This window comes from Buteo buteo, chromosome 1 (assembly GCF_964188355.1).
Source record: "Buteo buteo chromosome 1, bButBut1.hap1.1, whole genome shotgun sequence".
Lineage (NCBI taxonomy): Eukaryota > Metazoa > Chordata > Aves > Accipitriformes > Accipitridae > Buteo > Buteo buteo.
In genome coordinates this window covers 68938334-68963961 of record NC_134171.1, presented here as the reverse complement: position 1 = coordinate 68963961, position 25628 = coordinate 68938334, and the positions used below count along the sequence as shown (strand labels likewise).

The 25628-nt window shown below is 40.8% G+C and overlaps 1 protein-coding gene across 5 annotated transcripts in view; it reads right to left on the bottom strand.

The window, feature by feature from the left end:
* NR3C2 (nuclear receptor subfamily 3 group C member 2) overlaps nt 1-25628 on the bottom strand; it is a 217984-nt gene that overhangs the window by 29295 nt on the left and 163061 nt on the right. For 4 of the 5 annotated variants that reach the window (XM_075035015.1, XM_075035005.1, XM_075035014.1 and 1 more), the window contains 2 exons: nt 8498-8836; nt 7945-8089 (listed from right to left, as the gene is read on the bottom strand). In XM_075035015.1, coding sequence (XP_074891116.1) covers nt 7945-8089; nt 8498-8836 — 484 coding nt within the window. Of the gene's footprint in view, nt 1-7940; nt 8090-8497; nt 8837-25628 lie in introns of those variants that run through there. The other variant, XM_075035017.1, reaches the window with a different exon arrangement.

The window sequence follows — 25628 nt, the reverse complement described above, 5'->3', positions numbered from 1 at the left end:
CTTCAAAACTTCCTTCTGTGTCTGCACTATTTTGGGGTGGGTATGTAACAAAACCCTTTCACATACTTCTCTGGATGGGAACTGAGCTGCACTTTATGAAAAAGTAAACAACAGTAACAACTTATATAAAAAATTTACTGATAAAGATATCCACTTCTCATTGCACCGACAGTTTAGATCGTATGAATGCGGTACGCTTCGAAATAACACATGCAAGCAAAAACCACGCAGGGAGGAATATCAAGGAGTGCTTGCCGACCTTTTAATAAGATGAGTGATATCACACACAATTTATTCGTGAAGAACGAACATTGACAACTCTTATCAACAATCATTGCAGCAATACTAATTAAAGATGAGGGATTTGGAGACTGCCAGATGAAAGAGATTACAAAAATGTACCTAGATTTAGACACTATAGTATTAACAGATTGCAAAAGAAACCAAAAGGGTTAACAGACATCATCCTGCAAAATGTAAATGGGGAAAAGTAATCTTTTAAACAATAGAAAAAGTTACTTATTGGCTTTATCACCAGTCAAAGACGATCATAGAATCATAGAATGGTTTGGGTTGGAAGGGACCTTAAAGATCACCTAGTTCCAACCCCCCTGCCATGGGCAGGGACACCTTCCACTAGACGAGGTTCCTCAAAGCCCCATCCATCTTGGCCCTGAAAACTTCCAGGGATGGGGCATCCACAACCTCTCCAGGCAACCTGTTCCAGTGCCTCACCGCCCTCACAGTGAAGAACTTCTTCCTAATATCTAATCTAAATCTACCCTCTTTCAGTTTAAAGCCTTTACCCCTTGTTCTATCACTACATGCCCTTGTAAGAAGTCCCTCCCCATCTTTTCTGTAGGCCCCCTTCAGGTACTGGAAGGCTGCGACAAGGTCTCCCCAGACCCTTCTCTTCTCCAGGCTGAACAACCCCAACTCTCTCAGCCTGTCTTCACAGAGGAGGTGCTCCAGCCCTCTGATCATCTTCGTGGCCCTCCTCTGGACTCGCTACAACAGGTCCATGTCCTTCTTATGTTGGGGGCCCCAGAGCTGAACGCAGTACTCCAGGTGGGGTTTAAGTAATCATCCCTCCCCAAGGTACACAAGGTTAAAAAAAAAAAATCTGCTGTTCTTGAATATTGAGCTTATTTTGTTACGTTTATCTTCCTGCTGTTACCATAGAAATCAGAGTACCAGAAAGACTTATAGGCCTCATGCAGGCTTCAGCACCAAAAGGGCACAGAGAGGCAGCTGCATCCTTGCACTGCATTATGCAACTCCACATCCTAATGGTCCCAGCTTCCACAAAGTGTATTACGAGAGGATATTAGGAACATAATGAAAAGACAATGAACATGCTATTTACTAATAAAATACACATAATTAATAAATGCAGATTTTAAATAAAATCTTAGCTATTCAGCCGAGCTACATCTTAATTCTTAATTTTATGACTTTCCTCAATGTTACAAAATCCTTTGCCCATTCACATTCCATGACAACATTAGCACAGAAACTTCACAGAAATCCCCATATACTGAAGCTGTTCTTCCACCTCTCTCTACCTCATTTGCTCTACATCAACCTTCTCGTTTGAAAAATGTATTCTCTTTTTCCTCTATTGTTAATATATATCTCTGTCTGCTTTTAAAACTTCACGCTTGGGGCAATTACCAAAGGCATAGCATGAAAGATCCTTGAAATACCACATTTTTATTTAACTGAAAGTTAGATCTTGCACTTAAATGAAGGATTTATATTAATTTGTAGTAATCTTTGTTAGTTTGTTAAACTACATTACATACATAGTATTATTGGGTTATTCAAGAACATCTGGAGTAGATGATTGAATTTTATAATGAAAAAGCCATCCATACTGCAGTACAAACTAGAAAAGTGGCCAGTAGTGTCACAATTGCCCAAAAGGGCAATAATGAAAGGACAGCCACATCTTAGTTCACAATACACAGCCTGAAACTTCACCTTACTAGTCAAAAGCACCAATACGTCAATCGGTATATTCTGCTCTTAATGTTTTGTACATAATAGTCAATAAACTGCAGCCTCTACAGAAACCTTTTCACTGTAAGGATTGAGCTGCATATGATGCAATACAGTAATTTCAGAGATGGGAAAAAGACATCACTGATCCAATTGTGTGTGAAAACCAGCCCCAGATTTTAGACTCGGTTTTTCAAGTTCACTTCAATAATTTTGGGTACCTCATGCAATGCCTAGTGCTGTTTTTATCAGGCAAACCTTCAAGCCCTTGACTAGGGCAAAAATCTCTGCAAAAACCCAACGACAGTTAGAAGAAAGTACAACAGCCAGGAAATTCAGAACCTGCACACTTATGCACCTGTGATTTATTCTTTATGCTGCAGATGACAAACCAAGAAAAATCAAAGGAGCAAGAAAACACATAGCACATTAGTCATTTGGTGCATTTGGAAAATACTGTTGAAATATTGATGCTGTACTTCAATGTACTAAAGTGTCTCAACACAGTGTCTCAGCATGACTGAACTCTTTCAGTATCCCACATCATTTCTATTTTACAGCTAGGTAAGGCTGAAATGATAAATAAGATAATTTGGGTTAATTTCCTATAATTGTGAATAATTTTGGAATTTGAGTCTCTTCTTCAAAAGTCCCCAAGGATTTAGAAGTCTACAAAGAGACTGTGTTAAAACCTACAATCAAAAGAAAAATGGAGACCTGGAGGGGAACTCCAGCATCGGGCTGGTCCTCTGGTTTCTTTACTCCAGCAGAAACCAACACATGCCAAAGAGGATGTGCGGCTTGATTTTTGATATTCATCAGCAATGCCATCAGCTGGGGTTTTGCCCTATGGAGAGATGAAAAGCCACCGTCCCTCTTCTTTAGGGGAGGGGATGGATAAGCAGGGCAGGTTGCCATGAGGGATGCAGTTTCTGGCCTCCAGCTGCAAGGGGGATACGTGCTGGGAGCACAAGCTGTGGCCCCGAAGGCAGCCCATGTCCCACTGCTCCTGCTGGTTTCCCACGTTGGGGGAGTAAGGATCCCTGCCACACCATGTCTTGGCTCCTGCTGGGTTTCTGTTGGCAGCGCTGCACTCGTAAATGCTTTTTATCCCTTCCTGAGCCTCTGAAAGGTTGCCAGCCGATGCCCTGACTTAATGTATGGGTGGAAGCAGATACCTGGGAAGTTGCCACCACTAGCCAGTGGGACAGCAACTGCCCAAGCCCGTCACAGAAACGTAAGCAAGAAGGAGCATCCCTTGCATTCCTCTGGGATTTAGGCATCTGACTTCTGCACTGCAAACACATAAAATCCTACTATTGAAAGATTCAGATCATCAGATTTCTTCTAGGACCTAAACTGTCAGGCTGCCTCTTTTCAAAAACGTTGGGGACTTTTCCTTCAAAAGGACACAGCCAGAGGAAGAGACTTTTTAGCTATTAGTTCAATGATTAATTCATCCAGTAAGGGAGACACCAAAGGAATTTGAAACCAACTTCCTTACCTACCAAGACCACATCTTAAAAATCATGTTTTAGGCTGTTCCCTGTAGCAAACAGTACATTTTGCATAGCTTCAGACAGAATCCCTGAAAATAAGCTAGCGTTAAAAAACACTGTATTTTGCTACATCCCTTGCTTTGTTCTTGCACCCGTTCCAAGCAGCACCACTCAGTTTCCTGCTTCCAATTGTGTATAATTTTACTCATTTAATGCTCTGGACTTAAACTGTCCATGCATATGCCTGCCTCAGGTTGAATTAGATTAGAAAATTTCAGTTGAAGTCTTTGGTTAAGTCTCAAAGAGAAATTTTCTCCCTCTCTCGAGTTAAATAAACAACAGCCATTTTTTTCTGTGGGATTTCTGTTACTTTGCAGTAGGAACCTGAAACGTCTCAGAGCTTAGGTCTTGAATCAGGGATAGTCTTTTGCCATGTCTTAAGAAAATCTTCCCCATTAATATCTCTCTGTTCTCCCAAATCCCTATATCCATTCAAGGTAGGGCTTCCTCGCTGGCAACAAATGAAGCAAAAATCCAACAGTCTCCCACTACATAATCCTGTATCATCCCTACAACTCATCCAATCTCATCAATACAAAAAGGAAGGAGTCACACGGGAAAAATATTACGGGATAATTTAAAGGTTTGGTTATGGATACAGTCTTCAAAGCACGTACCCAAAGGGCTCAAACTATGATTTCACAGACGACCTTAATTTTGGAATTTTGTTAACTTCTCAGATTTGAGCTTGCAGCCTTAAGACCATTATTGCAACATCTTTTGAGTGTTATTACATATGCAACAGTCACCCTTTAAAGTGTTTACCTGCAATAGGAATTATGTGGTGTCACATATATGACAGTCTTTTAAAGATTTACTGTGGAAAACTAAAGCTATATATATAGAATATTAGTTTTGATTACAACTACAATGCTAAAAAAGAAATGGATTAGTGCCCCCCCCCCCCCCGTAACTTACACACACACACCATAAAATACATGGGTCTATTTTATGCCTCTTTTCAGGCTGTTTTTAGGCATTTCTGTAACAGGGTGAGCAGCCATTTTCTTATCCCTCAGTTCACATCTTCACATTTACTTAAGCCCAATTAAAGCAATGGAAAATATACGCACGATCATAAAGACAAACAGTACACTTAATTGGATATGTAACATGACTAAATGAAGGCAGACAAATATTTCCAGTCTTCCATAAGCCTAACAGGAAATCAAACCACTTATTAGTAGGGAGGCATTTTGCACTGTATTTATACAATCAAAGGTACATTTAACAGCTATTAACAACACAGATCCTCATTTGTTACTTGCCTTGTTTACAGGCCTTCAGAATAAGAAAGAAAACAAGATCATATATCATGGCCTTCCAGAAACATTACGACTTCCTTTTATTCACAGTAGTTAAGAGTAAACGGAAAATTCGTTTAATGTAAAACAAAGCGACATAATTCTGCTAATGCCAACCTCTACTTTCACTCTTTTTTAACTGTTCATTGAAGAAAATGCTGAACCCTCTGGGGCACCGACTGCATGCTACTGGCCAGGGACCTTCCTAATTACTTCTTGCATAGAGACAGGAAATGACCTCTCCAGACAAAATATGAAGAAATACCAAGAAAATCTTGGCCAGGTGATAACAGGAACATAACTTTCTCAAGCCAGTAAAAGGAAAAGTAATTTTAAAGCATCTCCCTTTCATCCTGCATCAACTAATATGTCCTAAAATGCCAAGGGCAGTACAACACTCAAAAAGTTGCACCAAGTGAACCTTAGGGTGGTCTGATAAACCTTGCGGCACAGAAACGAAGGCCTGTGTTTATAACTACAAACCACATTTCCAAGTTCATGGTACTCAAAAAGTAAAGGTAAGACCAGCCTTCAGCAATTGCAGAGCAAAGCTTCAAAGCAGTGTATTTTCACAAGCAGGAATATATATTATGTTTTGTGCTTATCTGAATGCTTTCTATGCTGAACTGTATTGGCTGACTTGTGCAATTCCAGTAATTCACCTCTGACCTTATGTCAAAATTCAGAAAAGCACTGCCATCTCTTGAACTTGGAATCACAAAATAATTTAGTTTGGGAGGGACCTCTGGAGGTCTCAAGTCCAACCCCCTGCTTGCAGCAGGGCTAGTGTCGAAGTTGGAGCAGGGTGCTCGGGGCTTTGCCCAGTCAAGGCTTGGACATCTTCAAAGACAAAGACTCCAGGGTCTCTCTGGGCACCTGCTCTGCTATTTCACCATCTCATTATGAAATTTCTTCTGCTGCTGTCCAGGAGGCAGTTTGCTGTCCCAGACTTGTGATCGCAGGCTCTCATCCTTCTGCTCGGCACCTCCATGAAGAGTCTGACTCCATCTTTTCTACAACAACTCATCAGGAAGCTGAAGGCTGCAATTAAATCCCCACTGCACCCAGCATGGTCTTCTCCTGGCTCCACAAGCCCAGCTCCCTCGCTGTCCCAGGCAGCCCCCGACCACCTTGCCCAACCTCTACGGGGCTCTCTGCAGTTTCTTAACAACTACCCTGTGCCAGGGAGCCCAAAACTCAAGGACTCCAAATGCAGTCTCACAACTACTACCCTGAGCAGCAACATGAGAAACTTGAACTAATGTCTCCCACAATTCCCATAGAATATGAAACATGAGCAAAGTGAGAAAAACCCTCTCGTTCCAGAGATGTGTTCATTACCATTCTGAAGTAAGCACCAAACTGCCACCCTTTTACCTCCAAGGAAATTTCTTGCCCCGATTAGCTTCTTCGAAAGGCCCTGTCCCACATCTCACAGCTCAACACAGCTCCTGATAATTAATTTTCTTCTCTTTAGAAACACCTGCCTTCTGCTACCTTTGGTAGCTCTGCAATGAGTACATTGTTAAATATGCAGAAGATCAGACCACTATCTTACATAGATATATGGTTTTGGATGTTTTTGTTTTGCACTCCATGACATCGCACTCCTTTTCCTGACTGGATCCCAACCTTAACCTCAGTATAGTTCTGCAGGTGCCTACCTTCAAGGTTTGCAGCATAAAACTCACAATTGATCTCGACTGCTGGAAGCTACTTCCACCTGCAGTATCAAGAGTGCTAGCAATGCACATGCACTTTAATTTGCAAGCAGGATTGATTTCCCTGTCCAATAAATTTTGACCCCCGACACTAACTTTCTTCAGATGAGAAAAAGCTGCTTCTGTGTCTGAACTTTTAGTCTACTTTTCCCTAGGAGAATTAAACTCGTCGAAGTTCACATTTTCACTTAGCTTTAGCTACAGATGCTTTTTCTGTGACGGTTCTCTAATGTACAAGCCGCAGTGGAAGTGCTTTCAACAAGGAAAACGGCTGACGCTACATTCTCAACCACATGCAGTGAATCACCAGTTCCTCCCCTAAAAAAAAACCCCCAAAACCCCACCAAAACCAACCCACCCCCAACCCAAACCAAATGATCCTCCTTTGATACTGCTCACTGCTTTGGGACCAATCTCAAACACACTAATTATTTAGGAATTCCTAAATCCAAGAAAGGCTATTAAGATGGACAGCGAAAAAGCATCGTCTAAGAAAAAGAGTTCAGAACGCTTCAGGAGATTGAGCGGCAAGTTACTTTTTGTTCATTCTTTTCTTCTTTTTTTTTTCCTTCAAGAGCACACGTGTCCTACTGATTATGTCTCATTTTTACCTCTAGGAAAAAAAAAACAAAACCAAAAAACACAACACCTTCTGGGATAAGCACATGATGTGACCCCAGTTTGCCTGTGTGTTCACTTAAATTTTGACTTTACTGTCTTGGAATAAACACTAGGCGAATGGAACAGAAATTAAATTATACTCATCAAAAGCAAAGCACTAAACCACAAACTTAAAATATGAAGGAACACACATACTCAGAAGGAATGGTTCCTTGGTTGATCCTTCTTTTTGTCTGAATGCATCATAAAAGAAGTTATGTTTCATTACTGAAAAAACATTTTGGCTTCTTTCATGGTTGCAAAGAAGGGTAATTAAGACTGTCAAGAAAACACATTGAACAGCTGTATATTGTTAACAAAAGCACCATTATATGACTGCTCTGAAAAAACCTGGCAATTTAAACATTCACATTTCCTAGAAGTTAGATATTTTTCCAAGCTCCAGTAGATACCAAAAAATGTTTTTTTCTATAAATCTTGATTGTGTATCAGTCATATTTCAAGCCAGCAGGATAGTCCTAGTTTAAGAACACATCTACATACACAAGGAGAAGCGGATGGCAGTATCAAAGCTTCACCAATTGAAAACTGAGTCACTGAAAAAAAAAAAAAATTAAAGCTACTTTTTAAGCTGGAATTAGCTGAAATTTTCTTAGACTGCAGGTATGCCTGAAAACCAAATAAAGACAGAGTAATCCTTCCAGGCTGTACTGAAAAGGACCATTAAGGAATACTTACTCATCGAAGATCAGGTCTGGAGCAAAATAGAGGAACTGGCTGTTTGTATGTTTGTACGATCTCCAACTCAAGGCAAACGATGACAGACACATCCATGAATACTGAATTAAAGTAATTTGGTCCTCGAGAGGCAAGTTTCTAAATCCTAGAGATCAAACCAGAAAATACCCATAAACTACATTGCGCTTTAGAAGCGCTGGTGAAACCAGCACTGAATACATTGCTCATTATTTTTCTAGTATTAATGAACAAGAGCAGCACTCCCACAAAATATACTTCTGAAAAAACAAAACCCGTAATTTTTCATTCCAGTAACAAAACATGTTTTCTTCTTAGGAGGCTATTATTCAAAATGAAAGCTTTTTAAATATTGATCACAAACATTACATAAATAAAAAAACCCAACAATCTTCTCTCAGATGTTCACCTCACACCCCCCTGTGAGGGTTTTCAACACGGCCCACAGATTAAAGATGCAATTTGTCAAGCAAATAGTTCATTAAGCTAGAAGAAACAGTGAAGAGAAATGCCACCAAATACGTCATGGTCTTACCTGGAAGTATCTTTGCCCACTTCACCACCTGTATCATCTGCTTGCCGGCCAGGCGGTTTAAGGTGGAAAGCAGGTACTCTGCTGTGTCTGGCTTCGAACTGTCGTATCCTGCATACACGATCTCTGGTTCAATGTTTTCAAGGATCTTAACAGGAGAGGGAGTAAGTGCTGGTGAGATAGCAGACATGTGGGGGACAAGTGCTGTGTTTACAGAGGGCTCGTTCAAGGGCGCGATGTACGTCGTCCCTTCCTCAGGGCTCTGGGGTGGTGGCTGCTGCCGCTGCTGTGGCTGCTCCTCGTGCATCCCTTTCAATTTCCCCAACTTTTTGGACTTCCGGGCTGTGAAGATGAGCAGCACAAGAACCAAGTCAGTACAGAAAGCCAGTGTAAACCCAGCTTTAGAGAAAATGGAAGCAGAAGTATCATCTCAAAGTTCTGAAGTGAAACAGGTGCAGGACCTTAAGAAATAGCTCACTGCCTGCTGCACTGTTACACTGGAAAAAGGACCAAAAGACACATATAAGCTCATTTTCATAGCTTTACTGGATGTTTCTGGAAGTGACAGAACGTCCAGTATCTGTCTCCATACAGACATGCATAAAACATTCTAGTTACTGTGGTTGGTGCAGATTAAACATTTCAGAAGTTTAATTGTTTTGTAGCTTAAATGAATCGCTTATCACCTAACAAGTCTGCAATTCGGGTTCTCCATTGCATTTGGTCATCAAAAGAAATTTCCTTGGCAATGCCTAAAATTAGCAGACCCAGAGCCCTCCTAAGCTTTTGAGTACTAGTGCCCACCCTGGCTGCACCTAAACTTGAAATGCAGTGAATCCATTTTGAACAGCCTAAGCTAGTCAAATTCCTTTGCTTTTGCTGCTTTGATACTTCCATAAGACCTTCGTCCCCGTCTCTTGAGTAGTTTTCAAATAATGCTCACAATATTTACCCAGTTAAAGAAAAAACACTGAGCCTTGTGTTACACCTTTCTCACTGCTATCAACATTTCTCTAATGATTTACCTTTTCTTTTCTTTTTTTCTTTAATGCTACCCTCTCTACGTTTCTTTACTAAGCATTCTTAGAAGACAGCAAAACTAGCGTGCTTCCACTCTTTGCAGAGATGCCAGCCATTCTCTGTGGGTTGTCTTCCCAACTTTGCCATGTGAAGCACAGATACGTAAAGCAAGCAGAAAGCCCTGCTCCTGCCCCAGCAAAATAATCTTGTAGTACAAGGAAAGAATGGGAAATAAAAAGCAAGACAACTAAGTTAAACACGCACACAAAACCAAAAGCTGATCACTCCCCTTTTTGTGATAGGAAAACATAAGTAAAATAAACTTTAAAATCAATAAATGATGAACTAAATTTAAATGTTCACAGCTCTTTCAGAGTAACTTCTCTCAAATATATATAGTCTTTCTTACCTATCTGTACACAGCTAAAACCTTTGTCTGGACTTTTTATCTTCCCGTCTCTTGATTATTGCAACATCCCTTTTACTGGCATCAGTAAATACAAGTCTATCTCACTCCTGCTTAGAATACTACTACAAACACCCTTCTCAGTCCATGCCCTGTCCCGAGCCTATCTCCTCGAGTGTCTTCCCCTGTCACCAATTCCCCTCCCTATTTTTCCATAAACATAGTGTCTTTTCTGCAGTTTCAGGATCCTTTGTGGCCAACTTCCACCTCACCCCTCCTCTCTTCTCCTTTATCAAAATGTTCACTTCCATTCCAGCTCAGCACGCCATGCTACTGCCTCCTTGGAAATCTTCAAAGCTTGCTCTATGTGCTTCTTCCTACTCCTCTCATTATGCTGCAGAAATCTCCCCACAAAGATCCACAGAACTACCTCATTACTCTTCTACAAACTCCTCAAACCCGATGTGCTTAGAAAACCCTCCTCAACAGTAGAGCTGCTGTTGCCCTGAGACCATCGCTGGCAACAGCAGCCATTCGTGTTTTACCGTTTCCTTGAAACTGGGGCTGCCTGCCCAGAGCCAGCGGCTGCGACTCAGCTCGTAGCGCCTGCGAGGCAGGATATGGACGCCCAGGGTCCAGGACAATGCACGCCCAACTGCAACAATAGCCTGTTGTTTTCAACACTTCCTTGCTGGGACAGTACCTTGAACTCTGAGGAGCTGGCTCATCCCAAGATCCAAAAGAAAAGCTTATTTGTTAGGGTAAACATGGGACATCATTGCTACAGAAAACAGCGGTGTTACCACTCATACGCAAGATATTGAAGGTGCTCAGTCAGACAGCTGCTCCTTGACTACCATTTTCAAAAGCTGAATACAATTTATTACTACTGCAGCATGTACTGCACCGAGCACTGAGTGCAAAATCTGAACAGCAGTTGGATCTTCCTGGCTGATTTCAGCATCAGCGTTGCTCTACAGAGAACTTCAGAGATCTTTGTGTAACTTTCATCACTTTTCCTTCAGAGAGCTGGACACCATTTCATTAATTCACCTACAGCATGTACATCTGCTTTCAACAATTTTCTTAATTTCTTTATGCCTGCCAACATCCAGACCAAGTGAGGCGGGTTGAATTTTTTAATAAAAGGATTAGATATGCAAATAAAAATGTGCCAGTCCTAATAAAATTTAGTTTAAAATTCTGTTGTTCAACTATGCACATATACTTAACAAAAACTTCTTAATTACCTGAAGCATTAGCACAGATTACATAGGGAAACACAGGAATTGCTGTCATTTGAAGTTATAAGGAAGAGGTGAGACAAGTATCTGTCAGGAAAGGTTTCACTGCAACTGATTCTGTCTCAAGAGACAGGACAGACAAGAAGACCTTATAAAAGTGCCTTCCAACCCTACTTCTTACTTTTCTATTACAAAACTCTTAAAAAAAGCTCATTCAAACAACAAAGCACAACTGAAGGATTTTTCATCCTCCAGTGCATCAAGTTACACGGATGCTGACATCTGTTCTTCAAGATGCAATTTCCACTCCTAGTACCCAAAAAGCCATTTTACAAAGCAGCAGCTGATCAGGCATTTTGTTAGACAAGCTTTTTACTCAATCTGCAAAATAAAATAGAGGGAGTTACAGGCAAAGCAGATAACTCTGATAAATTTAATTCTGAAAAGTAAGGGGAAATACTGTTGTTCCCCATTTGGTGCAGTCGCACCTCCATGACGATGTCCTGGTGAAATCACTGTGAGCATTAAATATGGTTTGCATTTATCTTAGAGCAGCAAAGCTGAACTTAAACATTTTTCAACAAAGTAAATCCCCAAAGCAAAGCAAGGATGGCCAAGTTCAGCAGAATACCTGATGATGAGTTAACAGAGCTATTGGCCAAGGAAAAGAGAGTTTAAAAATAAGCCTGAAGGAGTGGATGGGGATTAGTGTTTGCTGTTATTATTAAGTTTTATCAGGCACTATTTTTTTTTCTGTTATCAAAACAGGACTAAAAATAAAGAACTTTACATATCTTTCATGTTTGCAAAGGCAAAAAAAATGCATTCTCACCATAAGCACACCAGAATAAGAAATATATTGGTTTACCAACTCCATCAAGTATCTAGCAACACAGATAACTGATTACATATCTATTAATACATAATTTTGTATGTTCTATTCTTTGAGAGTTTTTCATTAAAAGAAAAAAGAAATAACATTCTTCCCTGTATAATACTGGCATAAAAACGTGTTTTAGTTTCATTTTCTTCCATTATAATGACTTTAAAATAAAGCTGAGAAAAACATTACTGCTTGACAGTCATGTTTACAGTGAAGAAAACTGTATTTTTCATTTGGCTTCACGCCAGTGCTGTAGCTCAACTGGTTTGGTAACTCCCACAGAAACCAACAACTAAAGATTAAATACAAACTCTGAGCAGTACATACTCCAAGTCGGTCTTTTGAAGCTGTTTTTCACATTTGCTCTCGAACTCCAATACCAACTATAGAAACGACAAAGCCACCTCTGAATTGGTGGGTAAAAGCCATGCTCATCAGGACTGCCACGTGGAAATGTTCAAGGAGTCACAGGCTCTCCATTCCGACAGGGGATGGGGCATGCATGGGGTGTTTCACGTGGCAAAGCTGAAGTCTGAAGCCTATCTGGGGTTAGGACAAGACTTCATCCAAATGGCTGCACAGGCAGTGACTGCATATTATCTCTAATGGCAGGAATTCTTGCCCCTCCTGTTAAGCGTTATTGCAGCCAGGATATTTTATTATAATCCTTGTATTGTTAAATCATCTGAGATAGAGTAATAGTTGAAGAAAAACAAACAGTAGTGAAAGAACCACTGCAGATATACCTGAGGTTAACACCTCAAATTTCTGACATGACTTTTGTTGAATAAGTATTTTAGAAGGTCTTGTACATTGCAATAAAAATAATGAAAAAGTACGTGATGCAACTGGAAAGTCACGTAAAGTTGGAATTTAAAAAGGCATGTCCAACAGACCTCCTCTGTAGCTCTAACAATAAATTACAGTATAACAGAGGAATAAATAAGCTACAAGTCTGACCACAAATAGCAGTCCCTGTTCCTCTGGAACCAATAGGCAAAGTTTTACTTTTACCTTTTAATTTGATTTAATTTGAGCAGGCCTGTATCCAACATGTTCAAAGAAAAGCCTGCAAATTTTGCAAAGCCACACGTTGTTCCATGTGCTTGGAAGAGGAGAGCAGCTCGCAAACACCAGCTTGGTTGTTTAACACCCTCAATGCCAGTCCCACCTGGCTAGAACAGGACGATGCTGTTGCTGCAGAGACATTGAGGAGAGCTGAGATGCCATATTAAAACCAGTTTAGCAAAGTCTTGAGCACTGTTAAGACTGTAAGGCAAATTAATGCCTTTCCACCCTTACTACAGCCTCAGCCTTATGATCTAGCAAAAAGATGGGACATAATCATTTGAAAACAGCTACTGGCAGGAGACTGGCATGAATTCGGATTTGGGCAACCGATTCCTTAGTATTGACCCTTCATCTGTAAGACTCCTGTCACAAAGCTGAAACAGGGAGGCCTGCAATTTCAGGATCGGGAGTTTTTGTGCCATGTGTAAAACACTGAAAAGGCTTCTGGTCATCTGCAACAGTGAATGCCACTCTAGGTCAAGTAACAGGACATTAACTGGACGTGACTATTGTAAATTGTTTTCTGAATACAAATTAATGTGAACATCAGCTACAAATCTATGGAATTCCCCATTTTAAGTTTGATGTTTTAGGGTAGTTATGAGACAGTTAAGCTACTACATGCCTTTTTTAAAAATACCATAGTAAACTTACACATGCTATACAAGTTGGGTCTAGAGGGGGCTAATCTATACTCCCTTTGTCCCCAGGGAATATACACAAACTAAGTTATGGACTCTACACAACCACACATCTGATAACTGATAACTATTTTTCAAAGGCTCAAAATTAAAAATTTTCATCAGCATTATTGTTAAAAAAATGGGATCAAAAAATGCCAAAGAACAAAATGCTATCAATAGTGATAAAAAAACCCATAAATATTATGATTTAACTCAGCAGTTTTATAACAGAGTAATATCTTGTTCGCAGAATTGTACCAGTGTTGAAATTTAGGAAATGAACAATCTAAAATGCTCTGCAAATTCATGCTGACATCCAGTGCTCTAAAGCGAAATCTGAAGTTTAGAAAATTACCCATAGTTCTATGTAGAGTGAATTACAAGACTGCCAATGATAACCCCCTGTAATCAGATTAAAAAAAAAAAAAAAAAAAAAAGATATTCAGTGCCTGTCTTGCTGCCTATCAAAACCCAGTTATTATCTGCATAGCTAAAGACATGATATAGATGACTAAGACCTTTATTTATCACGCATGTAAAGCTCTGCCAGAGCCAGGACCAAACTGATCCTGACCCAACAGATCTTTATTCTATCCATGTTGCAGAACATACTTGAATCAGTAAGTGATATCAAAAGCACATTATAAGAACATGTGTTACCTCTAGTGTAAAGCAGAGATCAGCAGCAGTAAAGGGGAAACCGAAATGGACACAGCACAGAACACAGAAAGCAACAGAGGTTTAAAAAAGAGGTAAAGGAGAAGAAGAGAAAGTGGCGATTTGAGTAAATACATGTAAAAAACAGAGGGGAAAAAAAAAATCATGATATGCACTTCACACAAGGTATAATTTGGGATTATTCTAAAGTATGTACAGTACTACCAGTGATCTAGGCAGTCTGAGGGTCGACAATATGCTGCAAAACATACTCCAACCGCCTTTAACTGTGCCGGCTCTGTACGCAACGCCAGTGTACACCTGCATTTCAAATACTTGAGCTCCTCCATCCATGTCCCAACCTCACTGCTCGAGCCCTGCCTCTGAGCTGCAACGACCACCTCCTTCCCAACCTCAACAGCCGTCAGCTTTCTCCCTTCCACCCCACACCAAATGCTTGACGGCTTTCCTGCACAGCCCTCCACTGCTGCCTGCCTCTCCTCCCCAAAAGCAGCCTACGGCACCTTGCTGCACCAGTCACCAAAGGATCAAGCTTCATATTCTCCCCTTGCGGCAGCCCTAACAGCCTTTCGGTAGACTCTCCTTGGAGCCCTCACCAAGCATACACACTTTGTTGCTTGCTTCCACCTTTGTATAGATAAATGTTCCATCAAAATGCCACTTTTTCCTCCTCTGAATCTTTTCATCATGTTTGCCTGGTGCCTTTGCTTCACTTACTTCAGTGAGCTGACATCTGTTCTCATTAGCTATTTTACTGCTACCACAAATAGTGTTTCCCTTCCCCCAAATCTGTTGTATCTTGACATATATGAAAATTTTGAGCTATCTTGGTACAGACATTTTTTCACTTAAGTGTCTAGCACAATGGGTATGAGATTTTGCTGAGAAATTTCTAGATAATAATACAGACGTTTTATATATATACACACATATGCACGCAAATGCATGGAATAAAGTGAAATGCGGTAATGCAAACAAGATCTTACAGCATCATCCCATTCGCTCTACAAAGTGCATTCAGGCATGCACCCTTTATTCTTCAGGAAACAAAGAAGGGAACAATGAAGACAGGACCCTAAAGCTTCCATAAACCAACTACCCTCTTTGGGAAGCAAACCACTACTTTTCAGGTAGAGCTGCGGTAGATGAAAAACCTCTAAATGTGACCCGAAGTGTTGTCCTATGCGTAAGAGGAAGGGCCAGGTACAAATCCAGGAGACAGGCAGACAAGTGGATGAGTCACTGGTTTGACCGGACAGACCAAGGGGAGAAAGGAAATGAAAAGCAACTACTGAGGCAGGGACAAGTTGTACAGGGACTTAAAAGGAGAGATAAAGATTACTTTGTCATTTAAGACACACTACCAAGAAGACTTTGCTCTTGCAAAGCAGTGGCCTTTCAAGGGTGATTTCTGCAGTGGCATTTGGGATATGCTGAAGAGACCAAGTCATTTGTCTGAATATACAAAGAAAGGAAGACTGCAGGTGGTGAGGAAGAAAATAAAGGTCCTGCCTCCACATAGCAAAATAGATTTTAAAATCTGTTTCTGACAGCTGTGACACAGAGTAGATAGAAAGTGATAGAAAACAGTAGCACTTGCCATGAGCCTGAGGAATCAGTATAGTTTAATTAACAACCCAATGAAAATTTCCTCATTTCTTATCCTCCACCAGCAGAAGCAAGCTTTTACCGGAGAATAAGCTCAAAGCCAATGACTGAATTCAGTAGAATGAAATGGTAGGCAAAACTGAAATAATGACATAGTTTGGCATTGCCAACATCATTCACAACTGCTTGGTAATTAATAAGTAACACTTTAATGTGACAGGATTGGACAGCTTAAAGACAAGGAATAAACCTGCATGAAGTCTGATCTATGGGCATGTCACATTTTATTTGCCTTCGGTCAGACCCTGCAAAGATCCAGGCACATCCATAAATGTAATTCTTGTTCTTGGTTCACATTCAGTATACCAAAGAGAGAGGTACAGCACAGATGAAAGAAAGAGCTTCTAACGCACATTTTAATCTACGTAATTGTACACTATTTTCGTTGTGTTCATTTAAACATATTTTGGTTCTTTTTTTCTAGTTGGATTTAAACTACTGATAAAACTGACTGTAACTAGGTAAATATTTCCTGCTTATTACTTTGCTTACTTATACAATAATTTCAGAAGTGTTTGCATTCTGTTTTGTTTGGAACAGATTCTAATATACAATGCAGTGCAATGCTGCTCCAGTACAGCATTGTAAAGCACAGAAACAATATAAGTGAAGCAGTTTATCCTCTTGCTTTGAGCAGGATCAACTATACTTTGCCCAAACCAGTATGTTATTAATCTCCAATAAAGGGAATTCCACAATATCCCCCATCTTCCTCCAACATCTATGCAGTCAGTTTTCCCCAACATCTCTGATATCACATCATTTTTTCTGCAGTAAAGTTGATTTCTCTTCATCATTCCCCCAGTGGCCATAAAGAACAACCTATAATTCCTGTCCCCTCTTTTACACCACTTTTTGTATTGAAAGACTGGTATCATGGCCTTCTTAATATGTTTCTCTCTTCTACACTAAAATAAATTGAGTTTCTTCAACTCTTCCTTACAGATTTATGGGTTTTTTCTAAGCTTCTTATTATCCTTGTTCTTCCTTGGGCGGTCTGTAGTCTGTATACACCTTTCTTCAGGCACATGATATGAAACTTCAGAAAGGAAGATTCAGTTTAGATGTTAAGGAAACCTTTCTAAATGTAAGGGTCTATGAAAAACTGGAATAGGTTATTAACGGACACAGCAGAGACTTCTACACTGGAGATCTTCAAGAAGAGATGAGAGACATGTCCAGCAGGAAGGACACAGGTACCGCTAATCCTACCAACTGGCACAGGACCATAGGTGACAATTTCATAAGGTTGCCCCATCCCCACCACCCTGACCAGCAGTGCTGAAAACCAGACACAGTCATCAGGCCCACACTTGCCAGCTCTGACAAGAACAGAATAATGCTTTAGTATCAAACAAGACTTGCCTATTTTTGCAACAATTTTACATCGCTGACTCTAAATTTAACATACAAGCATCATGCAACCATGCCTCTTTCTTCACTGCAGTCTCTAAACAGCTGCTCTCAGGTATTTCGTTCCTGCACACCTCAACTTGCACTTCTCGACATAACCCTCTGCACTTTACTGAAAAAGCCATTGTGTTGGTTTCAGACACTCAGACTGAAGATGCTTTTAAATTCTGATTCTGGCCAGAGGAGAATTTCCAAATCTGTACATTTACGTATTTATTCTCTATGTTGTTATGCAAGTAATTAGTAAAATTGTAGACCAAGAACTGACCCTCAACAGGACCCTACTTCAGATGCCCTTCCAGTGCAACAGCAAACCACTCACAGCTACTTTTGCAGAATGCTATTTCAAGTAATTACACGCCACTTAATGAGAAATCTTATCACATTGTAATGATAATTCTGCATTTCCTCCTGATTATACTTATGGCTAGAGATACTGAGCAGTGAAATACACCTACTGGGAGGTGGCACCTCATGACAGCGCTTGCACACATCTCATGGAACAGAGAGGGTTCCTCTGCTGTGCGCTGGCTTTTGCATGCAGGATTCAGGAACGTGTATCCATAGCCACAGAGATCTGCTTGCAGGGATGGCCTTTGTAGCACCGATAAAAGAAGCAGCCTTGCAAAGATGGCACAGAAGCCATCACAGTTGCCTCAGAAAAACTAAGGTGAAAGCCCAGATCAGATCTTGCATATTTTGAGGTCTCGCTCAGTAATGAAGCTCAGGTTACTTACTCGCCTGATGAACGGGACAGTGATGTCCACAGCAGTCAAGAAGGGAAGGCACTGGGGAGGGTTTGGGTAGGACAGAGGGAATTAATCCCTTTTTTAGCCACGCCAAGCTTCAGGCTACACGTTTGTGAAGAGATAGAGGACAAAAGTGACAAAAGAAAGCTGAGTTCCAAAGTGCATTTTACAGGAATATTTAGGTTGTCAGGGAAAATGTCTAACACATTTGCTTGTTTCTCAGCAATCCTCAAAGTGATAATTAATTGAAAAATAACAGTTTCATAGGGGTACTCCTCCCCGTGTGGGAACAACTTTTACCAAATGCCAATTAGTGGTTTCCTGTTAAAATCAAATCAAGCTGGTTTTGATAAACCTTTTTAATGAGAAATGGCTAAAGTATGAAAATTTCCCCCACATATTCTTCATATAAAATCCCAAACTGACATAATACAGTCTCACAGCTAACATTTTTGGTATATAAAACTGCCTCTTCTTCATTAATTTCAAAAGAAATGTATTTACTAAATATTTAAATCATCCAATAAACAAAGCTTTAAAACAGCTTACAAAAGAAAATTATAATGTTGATGAAAGCCAATCTCAATCAGTCCTCTTCAGATGCTCCCAAAACTCATATTTTACTGATTATTTATTCATTCTTCAAAAGTATGGCAAATTCAATGATTTTTGAGCTAAGCGTTGTCTACTAAATGCATCAGTAGTTTTGACTATTCATCAAATAGATTCAAAGACTAGCAGTAAAATACCAACAATGAATGTGACCAGTAGGTCAGCTACAGTTCCAGTATTTGTCACCTACAACTCTAAGACACCTGCAGTAATGAAACATCAGTAGCTTGAACTGCTAGCATCAGTAATATTTTGGTTAAAAACAAAGTTAGGGAAACTTTGCAGAACAGATTTTGAAATCTTCCACTGTACCAGACTGAATGCTCTTGGCTATGATCACTGGTCTCTGCCTTGTGCCAAGCGACAACCTTCCTCCCAAGACACCCATTCCCATCCAACCTTCTGCAGGCGTTCCTCATCCAAGTCTTCTCTCTTGCTTTTATTTGGGTTGATACCCAATGCTAAGTCTGTTCATGATTTATGTGCCCTTCATCCTGATCATAACACTAAGCCACCTTGATTGCCCCTGATGCAGTCCTGTAGACATTTACGGCATGTGAAATTTCCTCTTTGTATTTACATTAGAGACACAGGTACTCAACCAGCTTTTCAGAGTTTTTCAAAAGCATCAATAAGCAAACTCTGCTGTAGCACCTCTCATCCTGAATCTTGAGTGCTCATGTTTTCACTCCATGCTAAAGAGTGTGCCATGCTTTAAATGCCTCATTTTTGTTCTTGCACTGCTATTACTGGAATTCAGCTTGGTAAGTGCTGCACTTTGTGGTCTTTCTGGTTATGTCATAACGCACCACATCCCCACTTGTATTTTTCCCAAATAACAAAAATTTTGAGATTCATCTCCTCACCTGTACGACTTCCATATCCGCAGTTTTTATCAACTCAGATTTCTCTCAAATGATCTTATTTCTAAATACATTCAATGCTGCTGGTCTGTCCCTCATCTTCTAGAAATCACCTACTCTGCTTCCCAGCACAGCAACACTATCTGTGAAATACAAGCTGGCTGTTTATCTTCTGCAGTTGTCTCAGCCATATTTGTCACCATCCAGTTCATGATTAGTCATAAAAAAAAAAAATCATGTTAATCTCCTGCTTTAATAAATCACGCTGAACATTATCGAAACACCCTGTATGTGATATTAACCACCTTTCCAGGGAAAATGCAACTCTGCGATATTACCCATATGTATGATCTGAATCATGAAACCAAGCATCTCTTTGCGACTCACAGCATGGCACATTTCTAAATTCTCCTGAAGTTGAAGAAGTTGTGTATGAAATGCCAGTAATGACTAAAATTGACACATGCCTCTCTAGAAGATTTCTAAATGACATGCCTGAATGTGCCTGGTCCATGTGCAGATAGACCAAGAAGCCACATGCAAGTTTCCTTAGCATTTTCTTTCCAGTATGACAACTGCATGGTTTCGAGGGCAGGAGAGTTGCCCCACATCAGTATCTTCTCTATTCCCTACTGACAAATCCCCTTACTGTCTATTCGGGGTAGCCTGGTCTTGCAAGCTCCGATTCTACAGTCTTCCCCCTCTTGCACCTTCTGCAGGGAAGATGATTTCTGTTACTAAAACGTTACAGCACTGGAGGAAATGGGAAAACTGATGGCAGAGAACCACAAAAGTACACAAACCACCAGCACCAATTTGCAGAAAGATGTGTGATACTGGGTGGCTCAGGAACGCTTCAACCGGTGCCTTCATCTTGCCTTCCTCTTTGTTAAATACCACCTTTTTGCCTGTTGTGTGTTTCTAAGGTTTAAATGTGTTCAATGTTTCCTTCATAACCTGCTGTGGATTGTTCCTTCTACTAACATCGAACTCCAAAGTCTGCTTTTTGAGCCAGGTATCCTTACGACGTCTCACTCTTATTTTAGCAAAACACAGATACTAAAAATTGAAAGGCATGCACTTGGGAATTGGTGGGGGGGGGAAAGCAGCAAACAAGATTCAAAACAAAATACAAGTTACTAAGGTAATTCTGAAGCAAAGTACATATGAGAGGACAAAGGGAAAGAACAACAGATTCACATGCTAAGGCACAATCTGTGACTGAATAAATTTTCCTTGTGACATTACTGGAGTAAACCACAGCTCCAGAGTCAATTTAAAACCTGTTAAGTGTCAAAGTAGCAGACAATCAAAAAAGCAACACAATGTCAGAAGAAAGAGCACATGACTTGCATAGTCTTAGCATCACTGCTTCTTCAAAACTTACTGTCACATAGAGGACAGAGATACAGAATAGCTCATTCAGTGAAGATCACTGATGTCAACATTTAAAAAGTCTTTTTGTACACGGAAGTAACGTTTTCACAATTTTTTTTTATTTGCGCACAAATTATCTAGCTTAACTCCACTTACCTAACATTAATCACAGTCTGGAAGAGACCTGGGACAGTTACACAACCCATCCTCTTGCTCAGACCAGAGCCAACTGTACCCTCATCAATTCTGAAAAATGGTTGTCTTACCTGATCTTTAAGATGCCCAATGACAGACTCCACATCTTCCCCAGACCATCTATTTGAGTGCTTCCCTGGCCTTACAGAAACAGATACTTTCCCATTTCCTCACTTGCACCTTCCTTGCTGCTCATTACTTCTTGTCCAGCTTCTCACAGACACAGAAAGCAGATCATCTCCTTTTTCTCTTTACCAACACTTGTTGCTAAAGCAACACTTGTTGCGCCTCTCTTCAGCTTTCCCTCTAGCCTTTTTTTTTTGGTAAATAATTCAATCTGTCCCCACCGGTCAAGTTTTAAAGACTGCTGATCACTCTCATTGCGCTACTCCAGGCTCTTCCAGATTGCTCCACAGCACACTTGCAGGCAACTAATGAGGGTTTTAACAAAAAACACTATTCAGCATAGTGAGCCCACCATACTTTGGCCAAGGTTGTGTCAGGCATTGCAAGTTAAATATGCACGCCCTCTTACTCAGGTGGAAACTCTCTGAAGCAATGGCTCGGCAGAAACTAAAAAGGACAAGTTCCTCCTGCTCCTAAAGCTTCTCACAGCGATGGGGAAGTGAGTAATGGAAACGCACCACCACAGACCACAGCAGGAGGTTTCAGAAGGGCTCTGGCGATAACCAGCAGCTCTGGAAAGAGGAACAGGAGACACAGGCATGCTTTCATAGCAGGGACTACACTTTTACTGTGGGGAAGAGTAAAAAGGATATGGACTTAGAGCACTGTGGAAGGAAGCATGATAGTTTGGTGATTCAGGAAAAAACAAAACATCACCAAGAGCTGCACATAACGAATTTCAGAAATGCTGAAGCACTCTGGTCTGCTCCAGCGTGATGAGAAAGCCATGAACAGAGGTGTTACGGGCTTGCTTGCTTTTATGCATCTGTATGAGCAACAAAGATAAACAGCAATTCATTTCAGGACCCTCAGGAAAATAGGTTGTTAAATTTAAACTCCCTACAAGACAGAGAAATAGTGTACCAGGGCACAGGGGAAAAAGGGGGGGTCAGCCTCGGTCCTGGGGAGTCAAGAGGCCACAAACGTCATCTACCCTGGGAGCATTCTGGAGGTGAAAGCTGGAGCCCTGACAACAGACAGAAAAGCTTGAAAGCTCATGGGCACTGCACAGGGGATCCATGTGAGCCAGCCAGTGAATGCTAGTGAATGCCAGAAGGCGTCCAAGCAAGAGCCACTGCTGTGCTTCAGTCGTGTCGCCTAACAACAGCACAACAGTGGGAGATTTTTTTGCACTGGTTCTGGAAGGACCTAAGAAAGCTGTGATTGCCCCTCTCTGTTTTGTGTTTTGAACCAAAGCAAGACAGCATGTATAGAATATGAACTGCTCAGGAAAGAGCAACCTCTGAGCCTGTGCAGCGAGTGCTGTATACTGGTGAAATCAGACAAAACCCCATAGAGCCTGCGTGTACAGTGCCGCCACACGACACAAGGCAGGCTGGGACACGTACTCCCAGCAGGAGCCCAGAAAAGTTGCAGCTCCTTTGTGAGGCCAGAAACCAAGGGCGTTATGCCGTGAATGGTACGATGGAGCGTCCAGCAGATAAACCAGGGAAGTCTGGAGTTCAGCAGACCTGTGCCAAAAGCCTGAAAGGCTGTTCCTGGAGGAAAGACAAATGTGGACGGCAGCTGGGCACTCGTCAGAAGACTGAGCTGAAACCAGCAAAATGTGAAAAAACAAATGAGTACTGAGAACATGAACCTGATCAGGAGTTTGATCAAGGATTGCTGGATGCGAGCTGTGTGCTTTCAAAGGACTCCTGCAGTGCGTCATCCTGAGCTGCCTTCACATATGAAATAAAATCATCAGCAAAATGCGAAGCAGGACACAATTTCAATACCATTTTTTCATCGATGCCTGAGAGATTACTTTGATGTTACCACCCCTCTTCAAAATTTTGCATTTTTAATCAACATTCCCAAATAGTTTCTTAATAGTTGTGGCAACTGACTGTTCTGATAACTATCTTCAATATTCTTGAGGATGGTTCCAGTTGAAAAGTTAGAGGTTCACATCGAGAGTAGGGCAACAGCAGTATCTTGCAACATGGAAGGAGACAGACACAAAAGTAGGAAAAGTTCATTGCTGAACAAATTGGTTCCTACAAGATCTGAAACAGCAGGACTGACTCTTTTTTTCTTTAAAAAAAAAAATATTCACAAGGTGTGGGGTGGTGGTGCAACAACAGCAGCACCTTAAGAACAACTGATCCTTACTCAGGCAGAAGGATGTCCTCTTCTGACGAGTCACCAACATGAACTCCAGCAGCAGCATGAATTTCACTTCTGATCCCTCTTATGAGTACAACCACAAGACAATTTGGGAGACCTAACAAAATCACAGCACCAGGCAGCATGGTTGCAGGCTACCTCTTAAGATTACACTACTTGCTTGGGCTCAATACACTGTACATGCAAATAAAAGCAGGTAAATCAGTACTTCACTTCTCTGCTAAGAGAAAGCACAGATTTTAACACAATCTCATAACTTGGATAGGATAGGATTTCTATCTAACACAAATGTTTTCTGAAATCGTCACACCTAGAAAAACACAAATGTTCTTTGAAACAATACTAATGATAACCTAGGCACTGGTAGGTATCACAACTAAGTTATACAGCTAAAATGCAAGAAAAATTGACAACATGAGGTTTTGCTTCACAAAACCCACAAATAACTTTAATATACTGCTGTATATTGGTAAAAGTATCTTGAAAGAACTGACACAAACCCAGCTGAATGTTCAAGTTAAAAAAAAAAATAATTTACTAGATTCCCTCAGAAGAAAATGCTACATAATAAATGCAAATAAAAATGCAGTTAAAGTTAATGAGCATTTCAAAATACTTTGCAGTTAAAGTTTAAATGAAAAATAAAAGTTAACCATACATGTACCCCAAATTGTTTTAGTTTCTTACACAAAGGGGTTTTTTTCCTTTTAAATTTATGAAACCTTGGTTAGTAGAAAGTTGGCAGAAATTTTTAAAGAAAACCAAGAGGATACCTTTTTGCTGTATTTAAGTCTTCCTTAGTTTTCAGTTTTCTACTACTTGTGGTTTTTTCTGTCCCTTTTCTCCCTATTGCTTTTTCTCAAAAATATAGGAACAATGATAATATAAACCATATAAGCTGCAGTAACTGAAAATAATACTGCGGTTTTAAATCCCTACTAGTATGAGTTATTAAACAGAAAATGGAAAGCCAGGCAAAAAGGTGAAGTACTGTATCTTATTACTGATTCTCTCATTTAATCTATTTTTAAGATTATTGAAATATTTTAATGTATAAAAAACAAGGATATCTGCAAGTGAAGAGTACAAATCACACAGAGCATCTTGTGCATAAAGTGTCTTACATATGTAAATGTATGCAAACCCAAGACTCAAATTTCACAGGCAGTCTCTACAGACAGAGCGACGAACTATGTAATTTGCAAGGTGAAATCCATTTTATTTCCCTTTGATATCCAAAGGGTACTTCAGCAAGCTGCTTCTCACTGTTGTGGGAGACCAGTACCAGTAAGTCTCAGCAGTATTTTATATGGGAGCCGAGGCAGGAAAGGATTGCAGTCCAACACGGTACAGACCTCTCAACACTTTTTTGTCCCCTAAGCACATTCGGCACATCACATGGCAGAAGAGGGATCTTCTCTGATCGCGCAGCAGAAGAGAGAGGGATGCCTGGTCTCTAGGTCACATCAGAGGGGCAAGGACTATCCTGCCAACGAAAACGAGGGGTGGTGCGTGTGGGGGGTCCCCTCAAGTCACACCATATAAAACGTTTCCCTTCTCCAGGCTTCAGCACAGAATGTGGCACACAGCAGGAGTGAAACCAGGAGGCTCTGTGCCACCCTGGTGGCAACGCAGCATCCCAGGCACTGTTGAGAGCCCTCAGCTGCCTTGCTGGATGCAGCTGGTGGTGGCATAAGAAAGCATGCTGAGCCCCAGTGTGGGACTTGGGGGTCTCACCACGACCTCCCCCCACCCCAGTGCTGCCATGGGGACAGACGCGACTAAGGAACAGCAGCATGAGGTGGGAGTCAAATGAAAATGTCTTGTGCGGAAGTGAGAGACTCGACAAATCTGATCACAGCGTATGCTGGAAGAAACTTCACATTTCATGAAGTCATTCTGGTCCATAATTAACTGAAAATTAATTACAGAATCTTGAAAAGAGCATAAACCAAA